The sequence below is a fragment of the Rhinopithecus roxellana genome, chromosome 11 (assembly GCF_007565055.1).
Source record: "Rhinopithecus roxellana isolate Shanxi Qingling chromosome 11, ASM756505v1, whole genome shotgun sequence".
Lineage (NCBI taxonomy): Eukaryota > Metazoa > Chordata > Mammalia > Primates > Cercopithecidae > Rhinopithecus > Rhinopithecus roxellana.
In genome coordinates, this window is record NC_044559.1 from 36,189,945 (window position 1) to 36,216,451 (window position 26,507).

A 26,507-nucleotide genomic window follows, 5' to 3' on the forward strand; every position below is an offset into this window, starting at 1 on the left:
GTGTATGTGTGAGTGTATATGCATATATACACATTTATTTATAAATACATATACATTTTTTATGGAGAATAGTGTGAAAATCCTTTGTAAATTATAAAATGCAGAAATCAGACCAATTTTTATACCATTTTCTTAATAATTAAGGAAATGATTTCTCAATTTATATGTTTGAAGGTAGAGGGCTGGTAAATGAGATACTATGGTGTTTTCAAGACAAATTATGTGCAGACTGGTTACTTTGTGCCTCAAACCTGATCCTGATTCTGTATTTAAGGAAACATAGCTCCAAAGTAGGTAGGATTGTGAGCAAAATCATTTAGGGGAAAATGATGTTTTTATTTCAGATATATAGAATGGGAAGGAATCAGTGAGGTAAGAAGAGATAGATTTGCTTCTAGGACAAATGGGGAATGATCAAAGAAGGAGAGACATTTGAAAATGTGCACTGCCGAGGTGATCTTTATGAGGTTCAAAATCTGGTAGTTTTATACCAAGTGTTATTTGGAACTGGATTCTTTAGGTTAGAGTAACAGATTGTTGTTATCTCCATTATATTTTATACCTTGTTGTTGCTTGACTTATTCTGTTTGCCTCTATGCTAATGTATATTTTTAAAAAATGAGTTACCCTCTGGAAACTTCGGTTTTATTAAGATAACACAGAGGAAAAACCTAGCTTTATATTAAGTCTTGAGTTCCTTCCTAACATTTCTCTTTTGCTTAACCTACCTGGTCTTTGTGTGTCATTTTTTTCTTTGGTTTTTCTTTTTCTTTGAGATAGGATCTCACTCTGTGGCTCAGGCTAGAGTGCAGTGGCATGATCAAAGCTCTTTGCAGCCTTGACTTTCCATGCTGAAATGATCCTCCCAACTCAGCTTTCTGAGTAGCTGGCACCACAAGTTGCACAGCACCATTCCCAGCTAATTAAATTTTTTTTTTTGTAGAGGTGAGGTCCTTCTGTGTTGCTCAGGCCGGTCTCAAACTCCTGGGCTCCAGTGATCCTCCCACCTTGGCCTTTAGAGTAGCTGGGACTACTTGAGGGCACATAAGTTCGTTGTATGATATTTAATTTTGTCATAATATATAGTTTTCAAAGATAATGATATATACATATTAAATATATGATTAAAAGTACAGGGACCTGTGTAGACTCATCTGCTTCTATGACAGTAAAATAGAAAAAATAGACTTCATTTTTAAGAGTAGTTTTATGTTCACAGGAAGATTGAGCAGAAGGTACAGAGAATTCCCATTTACCTCCTGCCCCAATGCATACACAGCTTCTCTCATTATCACTATCTCCCACCAGAGTGTATATTTGTTACAGTTCATGAGCTCACATTGACAAATCATTGTTAACCAAAGTCATAGTTTACATTAGGGTTCACTGTCAGTGTTGGACATTCTGTGGGTTTGGACAAGTGTATCATTACATGTATCCACCATTATAGTATCAACAGAATAGTTTTTTTAACCTAAAAATCCCCTATGCTCTGCCTATTCATTCTTTCCTTCCCCTACCCCTGCCAACCACTGATCTTTTTACTGTTTCCATAGTATTACCTTTTCCCAAATATCATATAGTTGTAATCATATAGTATGTAGCTTTTTATGATTGGTCTTTTTGACTTGACAGGATACATTTAACTTTCCTCCATGTCTTTTTATGGCTTGATAGCTAATTCCTTTTCAGCACTGAATAATATTGCATTGTATGGATGTACCAGTTTATCCATTCACCTACTGAAGGACATCTTGGTTGCTTCTGTAAAATTTGTTTAAATTTTAATAAGTCACCTGAGGGAAAAAGACAACTTTGAAAAGCACTGGTCTCTTAAAATGGCTTCCAAACATTGGGATAGATGATCAATTTTTATAAGACATCAAAGCAACATATAACAAATTGAATTCATGTTCATGTGTAAAGAATACAATAGAACAGTAATTTTCAAAGTAGATTCCAAGGTATGATGTTCCTCCCACCAACTCCCTTCCGAGTAGTTGTATGTTTCTCTGTTTTATGTAACTTTAAAAAAATCTGAGGAGGCTGAGGCAGGAGAATCACTTGAACTCGGGAGGTGGAGGTTGTGATGAGCCAAGATTGTGCCATTGCACTCCAGCCTGGGCAACATTTCCTACTCATCTCCATCTGAGACCACCTCAGCCTGGATTTCATTGTCCATATAATTATCAGCATTTTTGTCAAAGTCATTCAACAAGTCTTTAGGGGGTCCACACTTTCCCACATTTTTCTGTCTTCTTCTGAGCCCTTCAAACTGTTCCAGCCTCTGCCTGTTTACCCAGTTCCAAAGTCACTTCTACATTTTCGGGTATCTTTTCAGCAGCGCTTCACTCTACTAGTACCAATTTACTGTATTAGTCTGTTTTCACACTGTTGATAAAGACATACCAGAGACCAGGCAATTTACAAAACAAAGAGATTCAATGGACTTACAGTTCCCCATGGTTGCGGAGGCCTCACAATCATGGCGGAAGGTGGAAGGCATGTCTCACATGGCGGCGGACAAGATAAAAGAGATTGTGCAGGGAAACTCCCTGTTTTAAAACCATCAGATCTTGTGAGACTTACTTGCTATCACGAGAACAGCACAGGAAAGACCTGCCCCTATGTTTCAGTTACCTTCTGCCCGGTCCCTTCCATAACACGTGGGAATTCAAGATGAGATTTGGGTGAGGGCACAACCAAACCATATCAGTTACTAAGTTTAGATTGGTAGGATGTGAGTATAAAATCTGTATGCAAATATTAGATCATTCACATATTTTCCTGGGGATGATAAATGACATAAACTATAATAAGTAGCACTGGCCCATTCATCTCTAGAATGTTCGTTAGAGAGAAATAAGCTTTCACCTTATTTCAGCAACTTATTTTTGCTTCTCTCAACCTGTTCTCTAAATAATACAAAAGGATATTGAGTAGCTCACAGGAGAAATGAGAAGACTGGATAAACTATTGTTGGAAAGAGGCCAGCTACAAAGAAAGGCTAGGCCTATAGCAAAGATGAAGCCAAAGGAAAGTTTGAGTAGGACATTCCTGTCATTGCCACGGGACCTTGGGTTACTACCACTGGCACCCTTACAGTAGGTACTGCATGCTACAGGAATGGACAGAAAGAATTGTAAATTGTCTTTACATCTTTGCATCACTTATTAAGACTGAATTCTGCTTAATAGTATCTGCTTGGCTAAACCTAGGTCTTGTCCATACCATGGCTGCCTAGAGATACGAAATAGGGAATTTAACTTTCCTGTATCTGTAGTGAAAGAGGTTCTCTTTCTGAACAAAATTCACACAATAAAGGATTCTCCCAAACATAGGAAAGGGGATTCAAATGATTGAGATTCCCAAACAAAAAATTCAAATGATATATTTTTAACTATAGATTGTTACCATAATTAACAAGGAATGGGCCAATTTGTTCTCTCATGTCTACTCAGAGGAACTTTGCAGTGTGGACTAGATGTAGGGGTAGACAGGTTAAGAGACAAACCAGCAGGCTTCAGCATACAATTTTTTCTTAATGTATTACAACAGATTTTTTTTTCCCTGTTCTACAGAGAACAGTGAAAAACAAGTCACCATCATTTATATATAAGACAGTTGCTTAACTGTTATCAAGTTGTTCCTGTTCGTTTTCTATTCCAGAATGTCCTGCTCAATCCTATTGCTTGATTCTTTTAAATGTCTTCAGGACATTTTTATGTTTTTAGTATTCCTTTTAAATTCAATTCAGGTACGGTTCTCATATAAGGATTGAAGTTGGCTGTTTTAAACTTTTAAATTATCGATTGAAATATAGGATCTGGAAATGTAAGTCATGTAATTTAATAGTTTTGTTGCGTAGTGCCTCTGATCTTTATTTAAAGTCACACTTTATTGTAACTTACTCGTTTCTCAGATGCTCAGTCCCTCACTATCTCAAGACCTTTTTTAATTCCAAAGTTCTTCCTAGAAAACCCTTACCCCATTTATATTCTAAGTCCAGGTCAGATCCCCCTGTAATATGCTGTCATAGGACCCTACCTTTTAAATTTATAGCATTTATCACAGTTTATAATTACGTGCTTGTATGATTCTTTGATTATCTTTGCCAGTGGAATATAAACTCCAAGAAGTTAGGAATGATTATGTTTTGATCATCTTCGTGTTTCCAGAACCTAATATAGTGCATGGCATGTACTAGCCACTGGCATTTGTTGTGGTTGTTGTTGTTGTTGAATGAATGAATTAGAAATGTTTTAGTTTACTAGTATAGTGATATGTAGACATTCAATTAGAGATGTTTTGTAAGATTATTACTCTAATAAATTATGTTATTTACTTCCTGTATAATTACTTCTGAACATTGAGAGAAGCAATTGAATTTGAACATTTAAAATGTTATTTTATCAAGCATTCGTTCTTGGAATCTTGGTCTTATTTTGTTTCAATCTTTTGGCTTTAGATTTTAACATTTGCCATTGGGTGGCAGTATTGACTACCAGAAAACGCACTTAAACTCTGGCATTCAAAGTGTAAAAACTTGGTAGTTTTGTTTGACTTAGAAAAATGTAAAATCTTTCAACTCAAATTCATGAATATTTTATCTGAAGTATTTTATCTCGGTTAGTCATATAACATATAAGGACATATTTAGTTATTTTAGGATAGTATATAAGTACACATGAGATTATAGGTTGCCTTGAAGAAATTCACAAAGTAGCTTACATTTTCTTTTAGAAATATGATAATAATGAACACGGTCAATCTATTTCTTCTCTTTTAACTTTGAGGAGGGAGAAGTGACAGGTAATGCATTTAATTCCATTAAATTCTTCCCACTTAACAAAAACAGCAGATCTTACTTTTTTGTGAGAGCTAATAAAATTAAATTTTTACTCTTAACCTACTAAGAAAGTTGACTGTTTAAAAATAAAAGTAGCATTAAAATGTGTATATGACAGCCTCTTTCATGAATTCATTTATTTATTTTTTTCATTTATTAATGTGACAATTTTTTTTTTTTGAGCTTCTATTAAGTGCTAGGCACTGCTCTAGGTCCTTGGGATACATCACAGAACAAAGAAGACAGAGATCCTTGTGGAACTTAATTCAAGCTAGGAGAGACAAACACTAAATAATAAATATAAATTATATAGTATGTTAGAAGGTGATAAGTACAATGGAAAATTAAAGTAGAACAGAGAAAGAGGAATAGAAAGATCTGGGGGTTACATTTAAAATGTGATGATATGCTTAGGTTTTATTGAAAAGATGACATGTGAGAAAAGACTTCAAGCAAGTGAAAGAGTTCAACCATACAGATATCGAGGGGAAGAACATTCTAGGCAGAGAGAACTGTCAGTTCAAAGACCGTAAGGCAGGAGCAAGCCAGGTGTGCATGAGGACCAGTATAAAGGCCATTGTGGCTGGAATTGAATTACTGATGGGGAGATTAGTCAGATATGAACTCAGAGAAGTTACACAACAAGGGAGATGGTTGGGGATGTAGAATTAAGGGGTTGGTGGAGGGGATGGAGATCCGTGAAGGATGGAGCTGTATCAGCTAAATATTCTTAGCTTTGTAGACCATTGTAAGGATTTTGACTCTTACCCTAAGTGAAATGAGAGAGCCATTGAAGGATTTTGAGCAGAAGATTAATATTATATGGCTTAGTTTTATAAAGCTTCTATTAGTTTCTACCTGAGAATAGACTGTAGTAGCAGTGTACCAGTTCAGAGGCTACTGCTATAATCTAGATGAGAGATGATGATGATGGTAGCTTGGACAGGTTGGTAGTTGTGGAGGTGGTGACAATTGGTTGAATACTGAATGTGATTTTAAATGCAGGATTAATAGGATTTGCTGATGGTCTACATGTGGGGGATGAGGGAAAGAAGAGTCAAAGATGACTAAGGTTTTTTGGTTTGAGCAAATGGAAAGACAGAGTTGTCATCAACTAATATGAGGAAGATTTTAGGAAGAATATTTGGTTATGGTATGCCAAGTTAGAGATGTCTTTGAGATATCAGAAAAGAGATAGTGAGGAGGCAGTTGGATATATGGGTCTGCAATTGATGGAGAGAGATCTGTACTGTAGATATAAATTTGGAGGTTAGTTGGCTTAAATATTAAATTGGAAACCATTGATGAAATTGGATGAGATTACCAGGGATGTTAGCATAGAGAGGGAGAATAGAACCAAAGACTGAACTGTGGGTCACAACAAAATTCAGAGTATTCTGTGCTAGGCATATAAATTCCTTTCTTAGATAAGCTTGCCTTATGTTGAACTATTTATAGCCACTTATTTTGTTGCCCCTGACTTTATAAGATTTTGTTGCCTCTGACTGTGTAGGACAATGTAAAATGAGCAAATCCTCCTCTCAATATAGCTAATTCTACATTTGTCATTTTCAGCTGATCAGAACCAAGGTCTTAAATCTTTCTTGCAGTTGTTTTTTAAATACTATGTATTGCCCTGTCCATATTCTTAACATTGTTTATCAATTTTCTTCAAAGCATAATGTCTTAGCTCAGGCTGCTATAACAAAATACCACAGATTAGGTCACTTCAACAATGGGCATTTATTTCTCACAGTTCTGGAGACCAGAAGTCCAGTACCAGAGTGCCATCATGGTGAAGGCCGTCTTCCTGGCCCTCTCTCTCTGCCACATAAAGATAGAACAAGATGACTGCCTTTTTTGTTTTGTCCTTACACGGCAGAGAGAAGGGGAGGAGGAGAGAGCGAGAGCAAGAGAGAGCCAGGGAGAGAGTGAGAGCGCGTGCGAGAGTGCGAACATGTGAGAGCTGGAGAGTGAGCAAGGTCTCTTCGTAAGGCACTGATCTCACCATGAGGACCCTACCCTGATAATCTTATCTAAATCTAATTACCTGTCCACAGCCCCACCTACTAATACTATCACATTGGGAGTTAGGGTTTCAACATATAAATTTTGAAGGGACACAAGCATTTAGTCCATAACATGAGAAATCTTTTTATTTTATTTTATTTTATTTGAGACAGAGTCTTGCAATACCACCTGGGCTGGAGTGCAGTGGCGCTACTCGGCTCACTGCAACTTCCACCTCCCAGGTTCAAGCAATTCTCCTGCCTCAGCCTCCCAAGTAGCTGGGATTACAGGCTCCCGCCACCACGCCCAGCTAATTATTTGTATTTTTAGTAGACACGGGGTTTCACCACGTTGGCCAGGCTGGTCTCAAACTCCTGACCTTGTGGTCCACCCGCCTCAGCAGCCCAAAGTGTTGGGATAACATGTGAGCCACCATGCCCGGGTCATGAAAATTCTTAGAATGAATGTTTCTTAATGTTATTTCAATTTATGGAGGAACTCTTCTCTATTCACAATTAAAGTTATCTTGGGAAAGTCAATTAACTATCTGATTATAAATTTCATTATTTATACAAAGAGATTATTTGCCCTTGTCTGAGTCTTGAGATGCTAACTCGATCAAAGTGAATTGAAATAGTGTCTTGCTGTATATGCTTGGCTAGCTGATATTACAGTAGCAGTTTCCTTTTTAGTAAGTAGACATTTTGTAATAGTTCGATTTAGTAAAATCTTCTCTTTGCAGTGAGGTTCAGTACATTTTATTAATAAATAATTTGAATTTGTAAATAATATTTATACATTAGGCAACTATTTAGATATTCTGTGAGCATTATGCATCCACCAGTCTAATAAAGTGGGCAGTACAAAAATCAAACTTTTGTACCTAGAAGTTTTGACATACATGCTTTCATTATTTGATAATTTATTATTTTAGATGTTTTTGAAATATAATTTTGATGGTTATGATTATTCAAAAAAATTGGTCTTCAAAATTTTTGAAGTTAGTCTTTTCTAAGCATACATATTTTGATAATACCAGGAGTTTTCAAAATGTGTGCTGCAAGGATTATATAAGGAGATGGGTGGGGATAGGATGGAAGATAAGTGGCTCTTTTCTGCCTCAACCATAGTGTCATCACTTTGCAATATTTCACATATTGAGATTCCTTGTAAAACTTTGTTTTAAGCCTTCCACAGCCCAAAAAGAGTAAATTGGAAACCACTGATCTTTAAACAAGAGGGCAATTTGTTTCCATGCTACAATAGCATCATTGACCTAAACTCTAAGAACCAAGTATTCTTGGAACAGATCTAGTATAATGATTACCACTCACGCAATTCATTGTGTTATAAAATTAACAGATTGTCAGAATAGTTGTGGATATTTAAAACAGACAAAAGTTAATACCTGGCCTTTGGAGATTGATTTTATGGGTCTAGAACGTGTGTAGAATACTTTGGATACTGTAACAAAATCAAAATTTTTAAATGATGTTAGAAGAGAGAACTCTTGCATTGAAATCTGGTTTTGATTTTTGTTGGAGAACTTCAGTTTCAGTACACACTAAATCGTAAGACTATTTCTGGAATGATTACAATAAGCTATATTTACCTGTCTTGGTCTTAAGATCTTTCTTCCCAGCATATCTTCCCCTTCTTATTAATAATCCAGTTTCTTTTGGGAAATTGCCTTTTGCTAACGTAGCATAGTCTTGCTGGGATGAAAAAATCCAGGTACCTGTCTATTCTAAGTGTGATTTTCCTCTTTGAAAAACTCTCTGAATTGCTACATATTTTTTCAATACAGTCACATTTTCCCTTAAGCTAGCCTAATTAATTTCTGTGACTCACATGTAAGAAAACTAACTGAAGTACCACCTTAGAGATACTGTTAAAGAGTATGTTTTTTTTTTTTCTGGTTATTATACTTCTTTAAAATACCCAAAATTATATCAACAACCTGCATTTGATATAGTTCAAAGTTAGCAATTTATTTAATGTGTTCAGTTGAAAACTGCAAAAAGAACAGATATAGTTGGCTCTTTAAACATGTACCACTTTAACAGTAAAATAAATGCTTTTTCATGATAGTATAGATTAAATATAAATTAAGGGTATGAGCTAAAACTGCATCAAAAAGTCTAAAATCCTGGAGTAAGATTAGTTTTTGCTTACTTTACCTTTTACTTATTTTTTATTGATACATAATGCTTTATATATTTATGGAGTATATGTGAGTATTTGTTATCCACATAGAATGTGTAATGATGACGTCAGGGTATTTGGGTATTCTTCACTTTGAGTATTTATCATTTCTGTGTTGGGAGCATTTTAAGTGCATTTTTCTAACTACTTAGAAATATACAATACATTGTTGCCAACTATAGTTACCCTACACTGCCATTGAATATTATAATTTGTATCTTCTAACTATCTGTTTGTATCCATTAGCCAATGTCTATCCTTGCCACCTACCCACACACACACCCTGTCCAGCCTCTGGTATCCATCATTCTATTCTCTACCTCCATGAGATCAACTTTTTCAGCTCCCACATGTGAGTGAGAACTTGTGATATTTGCCTTTTTGTGGCTGGCTTATTTCACTTAACATAATGACCTCCAGTTCCATCCATGTTGCTACAAATGACATGATTTCATTCTCTTTTTTTGTGTGTCTGACTAGCATTCCATTATGTATATACACTATATTTTCATTGTCCCTTTGTCTGTTGAGGGACACTTAGGTTGATTCCATATCTTTGCTATTGTGAATAGTGCTGCAATAAATATGCGAGTGCAGATATCTCTCTGTTATAGTGATTTCGTCTCCTTTGGATAAATACCCAGTAGTGGGATTGCTGGATCATATGATAGTTTTAAGTTTTTTGAGACATTTCTATACTGTTTACCGTAGTGGCGGTACTAAATTAAATCCCTACGAACACTATTAAGAGTTCCCTTTTCTCTGAATCCTTGCCAGCATCTGTTATTTTTAGTCTTTTTAATAATAACCATTTTAACTAAGATGATATCTCGTGGTTTTGATTGGCAAATTCCCTGATGATTGGTGGTGTTAAACTATTTTTCATGTACCAGTTGGCCATTTGTAAGTCTTTTTTTGAGAAATGACTTCATGACCTTTGCCCACTTTTAAATAGGATTATTTGTTTACTGTTCAGTTGTTTGAGTTCCTTGCATATCTAGGATTTTAGGTCCCTGTCAGTAACATAGTTTTCAAATATTTTCTCCCATCCTGCAGGTTGTCTGTTCACTTTGTGGATTGTTTCCTTTGCTGTGCAGAAGCTTTTTGGTTGAATATAGTCTCATTTGTCTATTTTTGTTTTTGTTGACTGTGTTTTTGAGGTCTTAGCCAAAAAAATGTTTGCCTAGATCAATGTCTGGAAGCGTTTTGCCTATGTTTTCTTCTAGTAGTTTGATAGTTCTAAGTCTTTAATCCATTTTGAGTTTATTTTTGTATATGGTGAGAGATAAGGGGTGTAGTCTCATTCTTCTGCATGTGAGTATCCAGTATTCCCAGCACAATTTATTGAAGAGACTATGCTTTCTCCAATGTATGTTCTTGGTATCTTTGAAATCAGTGAGTATAAATATATAGATTTATTCTTTCACTATTATGTTTCATTGATCTGTGTGTCTGTTTTTGTACCAGTACCATGCTGTTTTGGTTACTATAGCCTTATAATATATTTTGAAGTCCGGTGGTATGATACCTTCAGCCTTATTCTTCTTGCTCAGGATTTCTTTGGCTATTGTCCTCTTTTTCAGTTCCATGTGAATTTTAGAATTGTTTTTTCTAATTATGTGAAAAATGACTATGGTAGTTTGCATTGACTCTGTAGATTGCTTTGGGTAGTATGGTCATTTTAACAATATTAATTCTCCCAATCCATGTACATGGGGTGTCTTTCCATTTGTTTGTGTCCTCTTCAATTTCTTTCTTCTGTGTTTTGTAGTTTTCCTGTAGAGATTGTCCATATGCTTAGTTAAATATATTTCATGGTATTTTTTTTTTTTGTAGCTATTGTATTGCCTTCTTGATTTCTTTCTCAGCTAGTTCATTATTTGTGTATAGAAATGCTATAGATTTTTGTATGTTGGTTTTGTAACCTGCAACTTTACTGAATTCATTTATTAGATCTAAGAGTTTTTTGGTGAAGTCTACAGGTTTTCTAGATATAAGATTATATCATCAGCAAGGAGTGGCAATTTGACTTCGTCTTCTCCAGTTTGGATGCCTTTTCTTTCTTTCTCTTGCCTAATTTCTCTGGCTAGGACTTGAAGTAGTATATTGATTAGGTGGGGAAAGTGGACGTCCTTGTCTTCCTCCAGTTCTTAGAGAAAAAGCTTTCAGTTTTTCCCCATTTGGTATTGAAGCGGCATCGTTTGCCTGGGGAAATAGCCGAGGTTTGTTGTTTGTGCTAAGGAAATCAAAGACGTGGGTTTAAGAGTAGAAAGTTTAATAGGCAAAGTAAAGAAGAGAAAAGCTCTCCTGTGCAGAGAGAGTGGGGTTCCAGATGGATCTTCCCCTTTGAGGCCGGATGCGGTAGGTTTTTGTTTTTGTTTTTTTTTTTTTAGAGTCTGACTTTGTCACCTAGACTGGAGTGCAGTAACGTGATCTTGGCTCACTGCAATCTCTGCCTCCCAGGTTCAAGTGATTCTCCTGCCTCAGCCTCCTGAGTAGCTGGGACTACAGGTGGGCGCCACCACACCCAGCTAATTTTTATATTTTTAGTAGAGACGAGGTTTGGCCATATTGGCCAGGCTGGTCTTGACCTCCTGACCTCAGGTGATCCACCTGCCTTGGCCTCCCAAAGTGCTGGGATTACAGGCGTAAGCCACTGTGCCTGGCTATGGTTGGTTTTATAGAGGGGCTTTGGAGGTGTCTGATTTACATAGGGCCCAGAGGATTGGTTGGACCAGGTGTGCCATTTACATAGTGCACTAAGAGGCTGGCCATCCCACTCTAATCTTTTATTATGCAGTTGGGGTCTCTACCTGGCTAGCATAGACGCCTGCACACATGGCGACAAAAGGGAAGAGAAACTCTCCATGTTGAATATACCCGGCTTCCAGATATCCCTTTTCTATTGGCACAGCTTCCAGCTTGATTTTTTCAGGCCGTTTTTGTTAGAAAAGAAGTGATTTTGGGGCTTTTTATTAAAAGGAAATTCCATTGAGAACTCTTTTACCTTTACTAACTGTCTATAAATACTTTCTTTTTAACTCCTCTAACAGTATGATATTAACTGTGGGTTTGTCATATATGGCCTTTTTTATATCTTGGTATGTCCCTTTCATGCTTAGTTTGTTGAGACATTTTATTGTGAAGGGATGTTGAACTTTATCAAATGCTTTTTCTGCATCTCTTGAGATGATAATATGGTTTTTGTTCTTCATCTTGCTCATATGATATATCACATTTATTGATTTGCATATATTGAGCATCATTGCATCCCTGGGATAAATCTTACTTGATCATGGTTTATTATTTTTTTAATATGCTGCTGGATTTGGAATTTTTTGAGTATCTTTGCATCTGTGTTCATTAAGGATGTTGGCCTGTAGTTTTCCTTTTTTTGTTACTTTCTTGTTTGGGTTTGGTGTTAGGTTAATCCTGGCCATGTAAAATGAATTAGGGAGAATTGTCTCCTTTTCCATGTTTTTTTTTTTGGACTAACTTGAAGAGAATTGGCATTAATTCTTATTTGAAAGTTTTGTAGACTTTGGCATTGAAGCTGTCCTGTCCTGGACTTCCCTTTGTTGGGAGACTTTTTATTACTACTTTGAATCTCTTCAGTTGTTTTTGGTCTGTTTCTGTTTTCTAAATATTTCTTCTTGATTCAATCTTGGTAGGATGTATGTGTCTAGGAATTTGTGGATTTTCTCTGTGTTTTCCAATTTGTTAGTGTATAGTTATTTATAATAGTCTTTGATAATCTTTTGTATTTCTGTGGTATCAGTTGTAATGTGTCCTTTTTCATTTCCGATTTTGTTGATTTCGGTTTTCTCAATTTTTTTGTTGTTATTGCTTAATCTAGCAAGTGGTTTATTGGTTTTGTTTATGTTTTTAAAAACCCATCTTTTCATGTTGCTCCTTTGTATTTTTTTTTTCTGCCTCTATTTCATTTAGTTCTGCTTTGATCTTTATTATTTATCTTCTAGTAATTTTGGGTTTGGTTTATTCTTTTCTAGTTCTTTGAGGTGCACCATTAGTTCATTTTAAACCTTTCTGCTTTTTTGACATGGGTACTTACTGCTGTAAACTTCCTTTTTAGCATTGCTTTTGCTGTATCCCATAGCTTTTAGTTTTTGATTTTCATTTGTTTCAAAAATTTTTTTATTTTCTCTTTATTCTTTAATCCTTTGATCATTTAGGAACATGTTTTTAAATTTGCATGTATTTGTACAGTTTCCAAAGTTCTTTTCATTGATTTCTAGTTTTATTTCATTGTGGTTTCACAAGACATGATTTTGACTTTTAAAATTTTTTTGAGTTTTTCTTTTGTGTCCTAATCTATAGTCTATCCTGGGGAATATTCTATGACTGATGAGAAGAATGTGTATTTTGTAGCTGTTGATTGAAATGTTCTATAAATGTCTGCTAGGTCCATTGGTCTAATGTGCAGTTTAAATCCAATATTTCTTTTTCTGTCTAGATGATCTGTCTAATGCTGAGAGTAGGGTGTTGAAGCCCCCAACTGTTATTTTATTGGATCAGATAACACTGGTGCCAAGTAACGGTGCCAGGGAGCCCAAGACAGGCACTCTTAGACTGCCACTGTCACCCCTGAGACCCAGAGACTGGCCCAGGGCCAATTTCTCCCTTTAAATTTCTACCTTTAAAGTTATTAATTTCTCCCTTTAAATTTAATAATATTTACATTATATGTGTAAGTGCTCCAGTGATGGCTGTGTATTTGTTTAGAATTGTTATATCCTTTTGCTGAATTGATCCCTCTATCATTATAAAATGACCTTCTTTGTCTCTCTTTATCGTTTTTGGCTTAACACCTGTTTTATCTAAGTAGAGTTACTCTTGCTCGTTTCTAGTTTCTGCTTTAATGGATTTTTTTTTCTATCCCTTTATTTTCAGCCTCTATACGTCGTTACAGGCTATACAAGTTTCCTGCAGTTGGATCATGTTTTTCTTTGTTTTTCTTTTTTAAAAATCCATTCAGCCAGTCTGTGTCTTTTAAGTGGAAGGTTTAATTTGTTTACAATCAAGGTTACTATTTGTATATGGGACTTAATTATACTTAATTTCTTTGTATATAAAATGAGAAGGTTGTCTTAATAATAACGATAAGGTTACTGTTATGAAGCATTTATTATAGTATTACATATTAAGCATTTTACATAGAATCTCATTTTATCTTTAGAAAAATTGTATATTCTAGGTGGAAGTTCCACAATTAAACTGAAGCTTAGAGAAATTAAATAACTTTGTCCAAGGTTTCACAGCTAGTAAGTAGGAAAGCTAGATTTGACTGCATAGCTCATGATGTTACTCCTTTACAGCTTAAGGTGCTTTTCATTCATCCATCCATCCATTGATTGATTGATTCCGTAAGTGTATACTGAGGCTAATCATGTAGTAATTGTTGACTATGTTAAGTACTTTTCATTGTATTTTAATATGATGGGAAGTCACTGAAGGATTATTAGTAGGGGAATGATAGGAGTAGAATTATGTTTTTAATCATTCTGGTTGCATTCTGGATAGTTGAATGTTATAGGAAAGGGATAAGAATGGAAATAAGAAGACCAGTTTGTAGACTATTGCAGTAGTCCAGGTGAGAGTGGATGGTGGCTTGGACTGAAATGGTAGTTGTAGAGAAAGGGATCAGTGGTTGGGGTATGGTGGGGTGCTAGAATTTAAAAATGCTTATAATTAGTAAGGTACAGGCCAGACATCAATCAAAATGGATTGTGGCCATTGGACTAGAGTAAGATCTTGATGAGCCATGTTGTGCCAGACATTACCCCTCTAGTTATCTATTGTAGGGAAGTCTGAATTATCTCAAGTGAGGAGTCAGGGGAACTGGGACAGCAAGGCTGATACTTGGGTTGCTGAGGTACATCTACTTACCAACAATCATTGAAACATTTATACTTTAACATGTGGAAAGACTGTAATCCCTGCATACCTAATTAATATTCAGTCTGTCTGTATGGGGTGTTGGAGAAAGAGGCAACTTAAGAATGGCACCAAAATTTTTGCCCTGAGCAGCTGGATGAATGGAAGTGCCGTTTACTCAAATGGCAAACACTGGTAAAGGAATCGGTTTGGGAGGAAACGATCAAGGTTTTAGTTTTACATATGTAAAGTTTGAGATGACCCTCTATGGATATCCAAGTGGTAATGGCAAGTAGTAGTTTGAATTCATGAGAGATCGTGGGGCTGGACATATACATTTGGGATATATCAGAGTATTCTACTCTGTCTGATTATGTAGTAGCTTTTTCCCTTCAAAAATCTCTCAACAGCCCGACAGTAACGCTTAAAGTTATAGTGTTAGAAATTCATTTATACTCTCTGGTTTTTTAAAACTATACATAACCTGTGGAGAAGATTCTTTATGAAAATGCACTATAAGTTTAATTTGTTTATTACACCCTTTAAAAAATACCTGAGATATACTACCTTGAGAAGTTGCTATATTGATTGAGAAAAGTAATGCAGAGAGAGTTATGGGGAGATGTTGCATGAGATACTAAAGTATGAAGTGGTAGAAGATTTTTCATGGATATATTTTTATAAAAAAAGAGTCTTGCACATATGGCATGTTCTTATTCATGTGTGGGAGGAGCTAAAAAAGTTGATGTCATGGAGATAGAGTAGAATGATGGTTACCAGAGGCTGGGAAAGGTTTCGGGGAGGGAGGGATGACAAGAGGTTGGTTAATGGGTACAAAAATATAGTCAGACAGAGGAAATACATTCTAGTGTTCAATAACAGTGGGGTGACTATAGTTAATAATTTATTATATATTTCATAGCTAGAATATTTGGAATGTTTACAGCACAAGTGTGTTTGAGGCAATAGATATCCTAATTACCTTGTTTTGGTCATTACACATTGTATACTTGTATCAAAATATCACATGTAGACCATAAATGTGTATAATTGTTCAGTAGCAGAAATAAAATTAAAAGAAGAGGAGTCTTGCTTAGATGGCCTTAAGTGTAGATATTAGTATTCGATATTTAATGGCTGGGGAAGTCTTCGTGTGGTTGTTTGTGTTTTAAATTAATATTCAGTTTATTAATTTACATTTTAAGTCATTTTGGTTATAGAATACAGAAAGCTTCAAATTAAGACAATTTTTTTAAATGTTTGAGTTATATTTATAAATCTCATCATTCTATTTATAAACGGATTAATTTAGAGTAAAATAACGACAACATATAGATTAGGCTACAGACCATTTCTTCTAGTAGTTTCCACAAGTTACATAAAATTTGCTAGCAATAAAGATAGGAAGAATTTTGATTATTTTCTTTTTTTGTGTGGAAAATTAAGTATTTTAGGGTACAGAATTGAAATCATTAGAAGCTTATTTTCTGTATTAAATAGCAATATTTTGTTAAATTAAATAAATTTAATTATTAGTGTTGGTATTTTACAGATGTTGTAACAAATTATCACAAATTTGGTATCTTAAAACAAAATAGATTTGTTAATGCCTTACCATTCTGGAGGTCACAAATCGGGAATCACTTTCACTGGGCCAAAATAAAGGTCTTAGCAGGGTTGTACCTCCTTTGGAAGGTAAAGGAGATTATCTGTTTCTTTGATTTTTTTTTTCCAGCTCCTGGAACTGCATTCCCTGCATTCTTTGTCTCCTTGCCTCTTCCTCTATCTTCAAATCCAGGAGTACAGCATCTTGCTTTGATAGTCACATTGCTTCCTTCTGCAGTCAAATCTCCCTCTTTTATAAGGACACCTGTAATTATATTTAGAGCCAATTTAGATAATCCACGATAATCTCTCCCAAATTTCAAAGTCCTTAATTTAATACATCTATAAAATTCCTTTTGCCATATAAAGTAAAATCCAAAGCTTCAGGTGATTAAGACCTGGATGCCTTTATTCAGCCTACTGGAAACTTGCTCTATCTGCAGTATTTTGCTTTAATGCAGGTTTGATAAATATATTGGTGATTTAAAAATATACCCAATTTTCAAGATTTTTTCATGCCATCGTTCTCTATCAAACTCTTTTCCAAGTAATACCCATGTATTACTTGACTGCTTTTAACTCTGTGCCTTTGGGTGGTGGCCTGTTTTTAATGTTTTATTTAGAAATAATTTTAAAGTTTTAGAAAAGTTATTATACAAGAATAAAAATAGTACAAAGACTATCTGAATGCCCTTTCCCAGATTCACCTATTAACATTTTAATCTATTTGCTTTGGTATAACTGACTTACATGTTAAAATAAATCTATATTTCCTTTTATGAAAATAGATACAAAATTTATACCAATAGATGCATTATATATACTTTCTATATGATTTCATGTCTTTTCAGTTAAATTATAGGTTGGCAAACTTTTCTGTAAAAGGCCAGGTGGTAAATATTTTTTACTTTGCAGGTTACATGGCTCTGTTGCAGCCACTCAGCTCTGCTAAAGCAGCCATAGACAATACTTAACTGAATGAACATGGCTGTGTTTTAATAAAACCATTAAATGATTTCTAAGTTACAGTAGTTAAATTAAAAAAGAAGTTCCTTTAATATCTCTAATTACTAAGGAATAGTTCACAGTCTTTTCTCACTCAGAAATAATAGTTTTCTATAGCTGATTTAAAATATTGTCATTATCAAAGAGATAATCTGAGATACTTCCTAGTTTGTACCTGAAAAATACAGATCCATACAATGTAAGCATTGAAAAAAATCTTGAAGATGAATCAGCTAATACCTGGGTGAGTGAATAAATGAAGAAATGAAAACTTTATGGGCCAATATTTCTTAAATCAGACTCTGCTTGGGAGTTTTAAAATTTTGTTATTAAATGATAATCTAAAACTTTTGATATAAGCAAATTGAAGATTCACTGTCTGATCTCATAATTGAGTAGTGCCACTGTATTGTAATGCCAGCAGTTGTGTTGATGGTTTAAAGTTGGGATTAAGTATCCCTTTAATTATTGTAGGCTAAAAACAATACAACTGAAGTGTACTAATACTTTTGTGACAAGTGAAGGGTAAATGATTATATGCCATAGTATATGAATTTAAAAGATTTGTAAAAAGCGGGTTGAAGAAAAATGGTGGGAGAGTTACGTTGTCAAAATAACGTAGGTGTACTAAAATTATGTAAAAAAGGCGCTGTGAGAATTAGTATCATTTTTAACTTGGGACCCATTATTTAAGCAAAACAGTATCATTTATCGTATTCAGTAAATATTAGTTTTATAAATTTGCTTATATATAATTTATAAATGTATGTTGGTTTTGTGCTTATAAAAGAAATTTAACCATAGGAGTTTATGTCTAGTATTTGAGAATTTTTTAGTTTCATCACGATTAAAATAATTTGTGAGCCCTAAAGTTTGATGAAAATGTATTCCTTTTAGGAGAATTCCTTCCATTATGTTTGAGAAACACTGATGAGGAAACCAAGACTTATAAGTAACATCATGAATATGGATAGGAAAAAGGCTGTGTTTTCAATTTCATAGGATTTGAAATTATTCTGCACTAATTTAATAATTTTTATCTCATGCATAATTTTTATTTTATGGTGGATAATATATTTTTCTTTTTGAGGACTCTCTACTGAAGCAGACTTTGACTGTTCTTAATAATGCTAGGAAAAATTTAATCAGTGTGTTTATATTTGTTTAATAGTTAATAATTTTTAAACTTTAATTTTTAAATGCTTTTACTTCCACTATTTTAAAAAAATAAATATTTATTATAACCCTTGGTAGTAGATTATCATATCCATTTCTGTAGATGGAGGCTTGATGATGAAAGAGGTAAACATACTTGCCTGACAGGACTGATATTTGAGTACACTGTTTTCTATTTTAATACTCTTTTTTTTTTTTTTTTGAGACAGAGTCTTGCTCTGCTGCCCAGGCTGGAGTGCAGTGGCCGGCTCTCAGCTCACTGCAAGCTCCGCCTCCCGGGTTCACGCCATTCTCCTGTCTCAGCCTCCCGAGTAGCTGGGATTACAGGCGCCCGCCTCGTCGCCCGGCTAGTTTTTTGTATTTTTTAGTAGAGACGGGGTTTCACCGTATTAGCCAGGATGGTCTCGATCTCCTGACCTCATGATCCGCCCGTCTCGGCTTCCCAAAGTGCTGGAATTACAGGCTTGAGCCACCGCGCCCGGCCTATTTTAATACTCTTGTAGCATGCTAAAGTAAATCTGACATTTTATATTATTTAAATAATTCTTTAAAATTGTGAAATTTATTTGAACATCCAAGTCTGATTGTGAATATATGACTTTTTTTGCCTCCAAGCATTACATTTGCTGTATTACTCTTATAAATTATATTTCAGATAGTTTATTATATATATATTTGTTAATATGATAAACGTTGAATTCTTAAATTCTCTTAATCCATATATTGTATTTCTATAATCTGAGGGCTTTGTTTAATCTAGTGTGTTGTTTGATTTTTTTTAATAGGTCCTGATTGTTCTTTGAATGTTCCCTCTACTGAGTCTTACTGGATTCTGCCAAATGTTAAACCCTTCAGTCCTTCTGTAGGTCGGGCTTCACATAAAGCAGTTTTACATGGGAAATTTATGTGGGTGATTGGTGGATATACTTTTAACTACAGTTCTTTTCAAATGGTCCTAAAGTAAGTATTTATTTTCAGATTCTTGCTATTTTTTAAGCTGGATTTTTATCCAAAATGTCTTTTTTAAAAAAATTGTTGTCCAAGTGTAAAAGTGGTTATTTTTGTGGTAGTATCTATTTGCTAATGAGACTGATTTGTGAATATATGAACTCAATATGTCCATAGCTAAAGATTTGTCTTTGTACATAGAAGTTTGCTTCATATAGAAATGTTATTACCTCTCTAGAGTGCTTTTAATAAATTCTGAGTAAGAAAGTATTAACTTCAAATACAGGCAGGCCTTGCCTATAATGGATAAAATGAATCATGCCATCTTTTTTTTAAATGAAGTATAATCACATATAAAAAAATCTTCTCGATTTGTTCTGTAAATTTTAATTTACCTGAACTTTTACTTTGTATGTACTTTACAAGCTTTCACTGGGAGAACAGTTCTGGTATTATGAGAGAGATGATTGATTTACTGTTGGCTCAACAGATTGTTCTCTGCATGATTGGATAAGGGGAATCATATAGATGGCAGCTTTATCTGATTTCTTTTTCAGCTAATGATTATTTTTTATGAACTGTTTAGTAATAGAATAAAAAAGGTAATAGGGAGAATCATTTGATGTTTAATGTTCTTTCCAGGGGTAGTGTTTGTATTATGTAACAACTGGAATAGCTTGGGCAACAAACAATCAAAACTTGCCCTGGACAGTATACCGTAATGGTGTATACCCAATAGGACTGCCAGATTTAGTAGATAAATATACAGGATACCCAGTTACACTTGAATTTCAGATAAAAAAACAAGTACATTTTTAGTATAAGAAGGCCCTTTTACTGTATGTGTATTTCTGTTTTTTACAAATTTTGCACGGGTCATGCTTTAACAAAAAAATTGTTTATTGTTTATCTGAGTTCAAATTTAACTGGGTATCTTGTATTTTATCTGCCAACCCTAACCACTGAATATATTAAGCCTTGTAATTAGGAAAATTTCAGAAATTCTCTAAGAGGAGATTGCTTTAAAACTATGATTGAATGTGACTGGAATTAAATTAGAAAATCGAATAAATTCTGGAGAGAAGGAGGGAGTTTTCTGTGAGTGTTTAAGTGACAAATTAGAATTTTTTAATGTATGAAGAATAAAATACAGAAGGAAGAATTGAAAGAGAGTTGGTGGGATTAAAATGAATTGTTAAGATAAAAACCTGAAGAAATAATGATATTTAAATGTAAAAATTAAAAGGAAATTAACTATGTTTAAAGAAAATGAGAAGTCTATGAAAGTAGAGTTGACCTTTGAATTAAATTGTGATATTTCCAAAGCTGAGTTTGTGAAGACAAAGAGCAAAATTGTCAAAAAGGAAGTTTGTAAATTTTAAGTTTGTGTTCTTGCAAGATGAGTAGCATATTGAAAATTAAATGATGAATATTATTTGATATTCTTTTAAATTTGTATATTTTCCATTGGAACCAGATAAACTAAGCCAACTTTTTTTTTGGTCTGAAATCTGGGTATTTTGGTTGCAGTGTTTATATAGATTTGTTTATATAAACAAATGAGGTATCAGAGTAGAATAATTGTGTTGCTGTTTTCACAGGTTAGAGAATACTTTTCATCATTCTGAATGTAGTTCAATTGTAGGTAAGGATAACAGCTTTCAGAAGTGATAGATCAGTCATATCTTGATTTAATCATCTTCTATAGTGGAATTTAATTGGGGTGGAAATGTTACATTTTAAGACAAATTGTTCACTAAATATAAAAGGTCTGTGTTAGTGTCTATTAAATTAGAAAGACTTTTACAGAATATATATACATTAACGTTAATGAAAATTAACATGTATTCATGAGGATAGCAAACTTTTGAAAACACTACGTGCTTGATGCTTGGGATATATCACTGGATATAATAAATGCCCCTGTTTTTGTAAAGTTAGTGAGGAAAGGCTGGCAATGACCAAAAAAAAAATAATAATAATAATAATTACCAAAATAATTTATAGATATGAACATATATACATATAGAGACATAGATGGGATAGATTAATGGATAGATATAGATAGAATAGTAGGGGTAGGTAAAGCAGGAGTGCCAAAGAAGAGGGAGTTGCAATTATCAATGTAATAGTTAAGGTAGGCTTCATAACAAAGGTGAGAACTGAGCAAAAACTTGAAGGAGATAAGGGGATTGCAGTTATTTGTAGGCACAGAAAAGAGCCAGATCAAAGACTTAAGATAGGAACTCCTTGAGTTGTTTGAGGAACAACAATCAGGCCCATGCAATTTGCATGGAATATATGAGAGGGATGCATTAAATTAGAGTGATAACAGGGGAGAGATACAGATCATGTAGGATGTTGTAAATCTTTTGGGAGTCGTGGGAGGGTTTTGAGCATGTGTTGATCCATACTTTAAAAGTGTTACCATGGCTGTTTATTGATGGTATACTGGGGATTAGGAGGAAGAGTAGAAACAGGATTTGAGTTAAGATGAAATTATCAAGGGAATGCATTCTAGGTAGAGAAAAGGATCAGGAACTGAGCCTGAGGCACCACATCACTAAGAGGTTGTGGAGAACAGGGGAAGCCATCAAAGGGGACTGAAAAAGAATGACTGGTGAGATAGGAAAACCTGGAGTACAGTATCTTCAAAGGCAAGGAAAGACAGTATGTGAGGATTAAGGAATAATTAATAATGTCAAATGCTGACGATTATCCAGGTCAAGGAAAATGAAGACTGAAAACTGGTCATGGATTTAGCATGAGTAAATTGACCTTAACAAAAGCAGTTTTACTGGAGTGGTGGGGTTAAAACCATGTCTAGAGTTAGTTTCAGACAGAATGGAAAGTGGGATGGGGATGGAGGTAATAAAGAAATGGGGGAGTAGCTTAAGGGAGAGTGTGGTCAAGAGTTTTTTCTTTTATTATTAATGGTTTATAACACCATGTTTGTGTGCCGATGGCAATGATCTAGTAAGACAAAACATGGTGATGTAGGAAAGAGATCTCATGCTCAAGGAAGAAGAATCACTTGCTATTCTTGGGCTCATCAAACTGCAGAGTAGGGGCTCAGGGCCTGGAAGCTAAGAATTTTTTCTTAGCATTTTTAGTTTTTGCTTTTTTTTCTTTTATTTGAGACAGGGTCTTGCTCTGTCACCCAGACTGGAGTGCAGTGGCGTGATCATGGCTCACTGTAGCCTTGACCTCCTGGGCTCACGTGATTCTCCCACCTCAGCCCCCTGAGTGGCTGGGATTACAGGCATGCGCCATCATGCCTGGCTGATTTTTAAATTTTTTTGTAGAGGCGGGGTCTCGCTATATTGCCCTGGCTAGTCTCTAACTCCAGTGCTCAAGTGATCCTCCCGCCTTGACTTCCCAAAGTGCTGCGATTTCAGGTGTGAGCTACCATGCCTGGCCTGGATTTTGTACTTTTAATGGGCTGTGAAAAAATGAAGAATATGTGAGACCATTGTGGCTCACAAAGCCTAAAATATTTGCTGTCTGGCCCTTTACAGAAATAGGTTGTACAGCCCTAATTTGTGATAACTTGGAAAGCAGTGTGTTGGCTGCAGATAGTGGTAGATGGGTGGACTAGTGGTATGAATCTGTGGAAGTTGTGTTCTGATTATATTTCCTCATTTGTATCATACACATTTATTTTACAACTCCAAGGTAGGAAATAAACAATGCTGCAGACAAATTTGGTAACCCTTACCCTTCTTGTGAAGGGGCACTTGGGCACTTCGTTGCCTTTCCTAATTCATTGAAGGAAGAAAGAGAAGTGGGGAGATAACAATTGATAGCAAGCTTCTTAACTTAAAACAGGCCCCTATTTCTTGGCTGGATGCTTCCTTTTGTATATTTTAGCAAATGGAGGAGATTTGAGCATAGAATATAAGCATTTGAGATTCATAGTTTGGGACTTCTGTTTTCATATGTATTACACCAGTAGAAAAAAATGCAAATTTTCTTTTTATGTTACATAATCCAGCCATAACTTATTTTTATGGAAGCTTCTATACCACCAAATTCATTTTATACAATCTTAAAAAAATCAGTAAACAAGCTATATTTGTGCATAGGAAATAGATGCTTATTGGTTAATTTATATAATGCTAAGATAAGTGTGTGGGTATGTAAAGTAACACAGTCCTTATGGTAAATAGTGCAGAGGTTCCTCAAACTGAAAATAGAATTACTATATGATCCAGCAAACCCACTGCTAGATATGTAGCCAAAAGAAAGTAAATCAGTATATCAAAGTGATATCTGCACTCTCATGTTTATTGCAGCACTATTTACAATAGCCATAATATGGAATCAACATTTGTCCATCAACTGATAAATTGATAAAGAAAATGTGGTATATATACACAGTGGAATATTATTTAGCCCCCTCCAAATGAAATCTCGTATTTGCAGCAATATGAATGGAACTGGAAGTCATTTTAAGTGAAATAAACCAGGCACAGAGAGACAAATATTGCGTGTCTTCACTCAAATGTCAGAGCTCTAAAAGTTGATTTCATATAGATGGAGAGTAGAATAGTGGTTATCACAGCATGAGAAGGGAAGCGGGGAGAAGGAGACAAAGAGAAGTTGGTTAATGAGTACCAAAAAGCAATTAGATAGAAGGAATAACTTCTAGTATTTGATAGTAAAGTAGGGAAATTATAGTTAACAATTTATTATATATTTCAAAATAGCTAGAAGAGAAGAAATGTTATGCTCCCAACACAAAGAAGAGATAAATGTTTGAGGTAATAGATATTCTAATTACCCTGATTTGATCATTACACATTCTATACATATATCAAAATATCATAGGTATACCATATATGTACAACTTAAATTTATCATTAAAAAATTTTTATAAGTATCAGGCCAACTGAAAAAAAAAAGGAATAAAAATAAATACCTAAAACAAATGGAGAGAATTTTCAGCTGTTCCCAAGAAGGAAACCTGGCTTTAAGAAAAAAAATTAAAAAATACAGTCAGTTCACTGTTGTTTAGCTTAATTGATTGAAATTATTAAAGGCAGTTGGACAATTAATTCCAGTAATAAATATCCTAGTGAAGTTAATGTATATTATACATTTAGGAGATTGAATCCTAATTTAGTGTAGGTATATCTTAAATGAGTCTTTATTAAAAATTTCTAATATGGCACATAAATTATGAATTTATTAGTTGTAACTCTGAATTTAATGAGTACTTGGACACAAGTGAATAAAAAGCATGTGAAAATTAAAAAAACAAAAATGAATCTTAGCTTATGAAGTTATTTTCTTTTCTTGCTTTTAGTTACAATTTAGAAAGCAGTATATGGAATGTAGGAACTCTATCAAGGGGACCTCTCCAGAGATATGGACACTCTCTTGCTTTATATCAGGTATGGCTCCTGCTTTTTAAATTTTAATCAGATTTTGTTTTTGATAGTTTACTATAGGGTAAAAAATACTAAATCTCAGATTTATTTCAAACATTTAATGAGAGCAATAGATTATATGGGTCATAATAACTTGAGATACCACATACTCTTATGCTTTTAGTAAAAGAATAGATTTTAGAACTATCCCCCACATGACATGTAAAGAAATAAGATTGAGTTTTTGTCTATTACTTTATGCCTAGTCAATCACTTAAAAAATTATGGCGAAATACATGTAACATAAAATTGACCATTTTAACTATTTTTAAGTATAGAATTCAGTGGCATTAAGTACATTGACATTGTTGTGTAACCATGGCCACCATTATCTTCAGAACACTTTTCGTCTTGCAAAACTGAAGCAGTAACTTCTCATTCCCCTCTTCCCTTATCCTCTTGAAATGACCAATCTACTTTTCTGTCTCTGTGAATTTAACTGCTCTAGGTACCTCATGTAAATGGATCGTATATTATTTGTCCTTTTATGACTGATTTGTTTCCCTTAGCACACTATCTTCAAGGATCATCCATGTTGTATCATGTGTCAGAACGTCCTTCCTTCTAAAGCTGAATAAATATTCCATTATGTGTATATACCACATTTTGTTTATCTATCCATCTGTTGATGGACACTTAGATAGCTTCCATCTTTTGGCCATTGTGAATAATGTTTCTATGAACATATGTGTACAACTATCTGAGTCTCTGTTTTCATTTTTTTTTGGTGTATACCCAGAAGTGGAATTTCTAAATCTTATGGTAATTCTATGTTTAATTTTTTTTTTTTTTTTTTTTTTTTTAGCATTGCCATAGTGTGTTTCACTATGACTGCATCATCTTAAATTTCCACCAGTAGTGCACAGGGGTTCCAGTTTGTCCACAGCCTTGTCAACACTTGTTATTTTCTGTTTTTGTTTTTTTGATAATCGACCTAACAAGTATCTCACTGTGATTTTGATTTGCATTTCTCTAACGATTAATGATGTTAAACATGTTTTCAAGTGCTTATTGGCTATTTGTATATCCTCTTTGGAGAAATGTCTATTCAGGTCTTTTGTCAGTTTTGAATTGGGTTGTTTTGTTTGGTTATTGAGTTGGAGGAGCTCTTTATATATTATGGTATTAACACTTTATCAGAATATGATTTCCAGATATTTTTCCCCTTTATGGGCTGTCTTTTCACTTTGTGGAGAGTGTTCTCTGATGCACAAAATTTTTAATTTTGATATAGTTTAATTTATCTATTTTTTCTTTTGTTACCTATGCTTTTGTGTCATATACAAGAAATCATTGCTAGATCCAATGTCATGAAGCTTTTCCTCTATATTTTCGCTTAAGAGTTTTAAAGTTTTAGTTCTTAGGTTTAGGTTTTTGTTGCA

The 26,507-nt window shown here is 34.3% G+C and overlaps 1 protein-coding gene across 1 annotated transcript in view; it reads left to right on the forward strand.

Moving 5' to 3' along the window:
* ATRNL1 (attractin like 1) overlaps positions 1-26,507 on the forward strand; it is an 845,855-nt gene that overhangs the window by 44,130 nt on the left and 775,218 nt on the right. The window contains exons 6-7 of the mRNA XM_030941431.1: positions 19,531-19,705; positions 25,002-25,089. Of these exons, the coding sequence (XP_030797291.1) occupies positions 19,531-19,705; positions 25,002-25,089 (263 nt within the window). The remainder of the gene's footprint in view (positions 1-19,530; positions 19,706-25,001; positions 25,090-26,507) is intronic.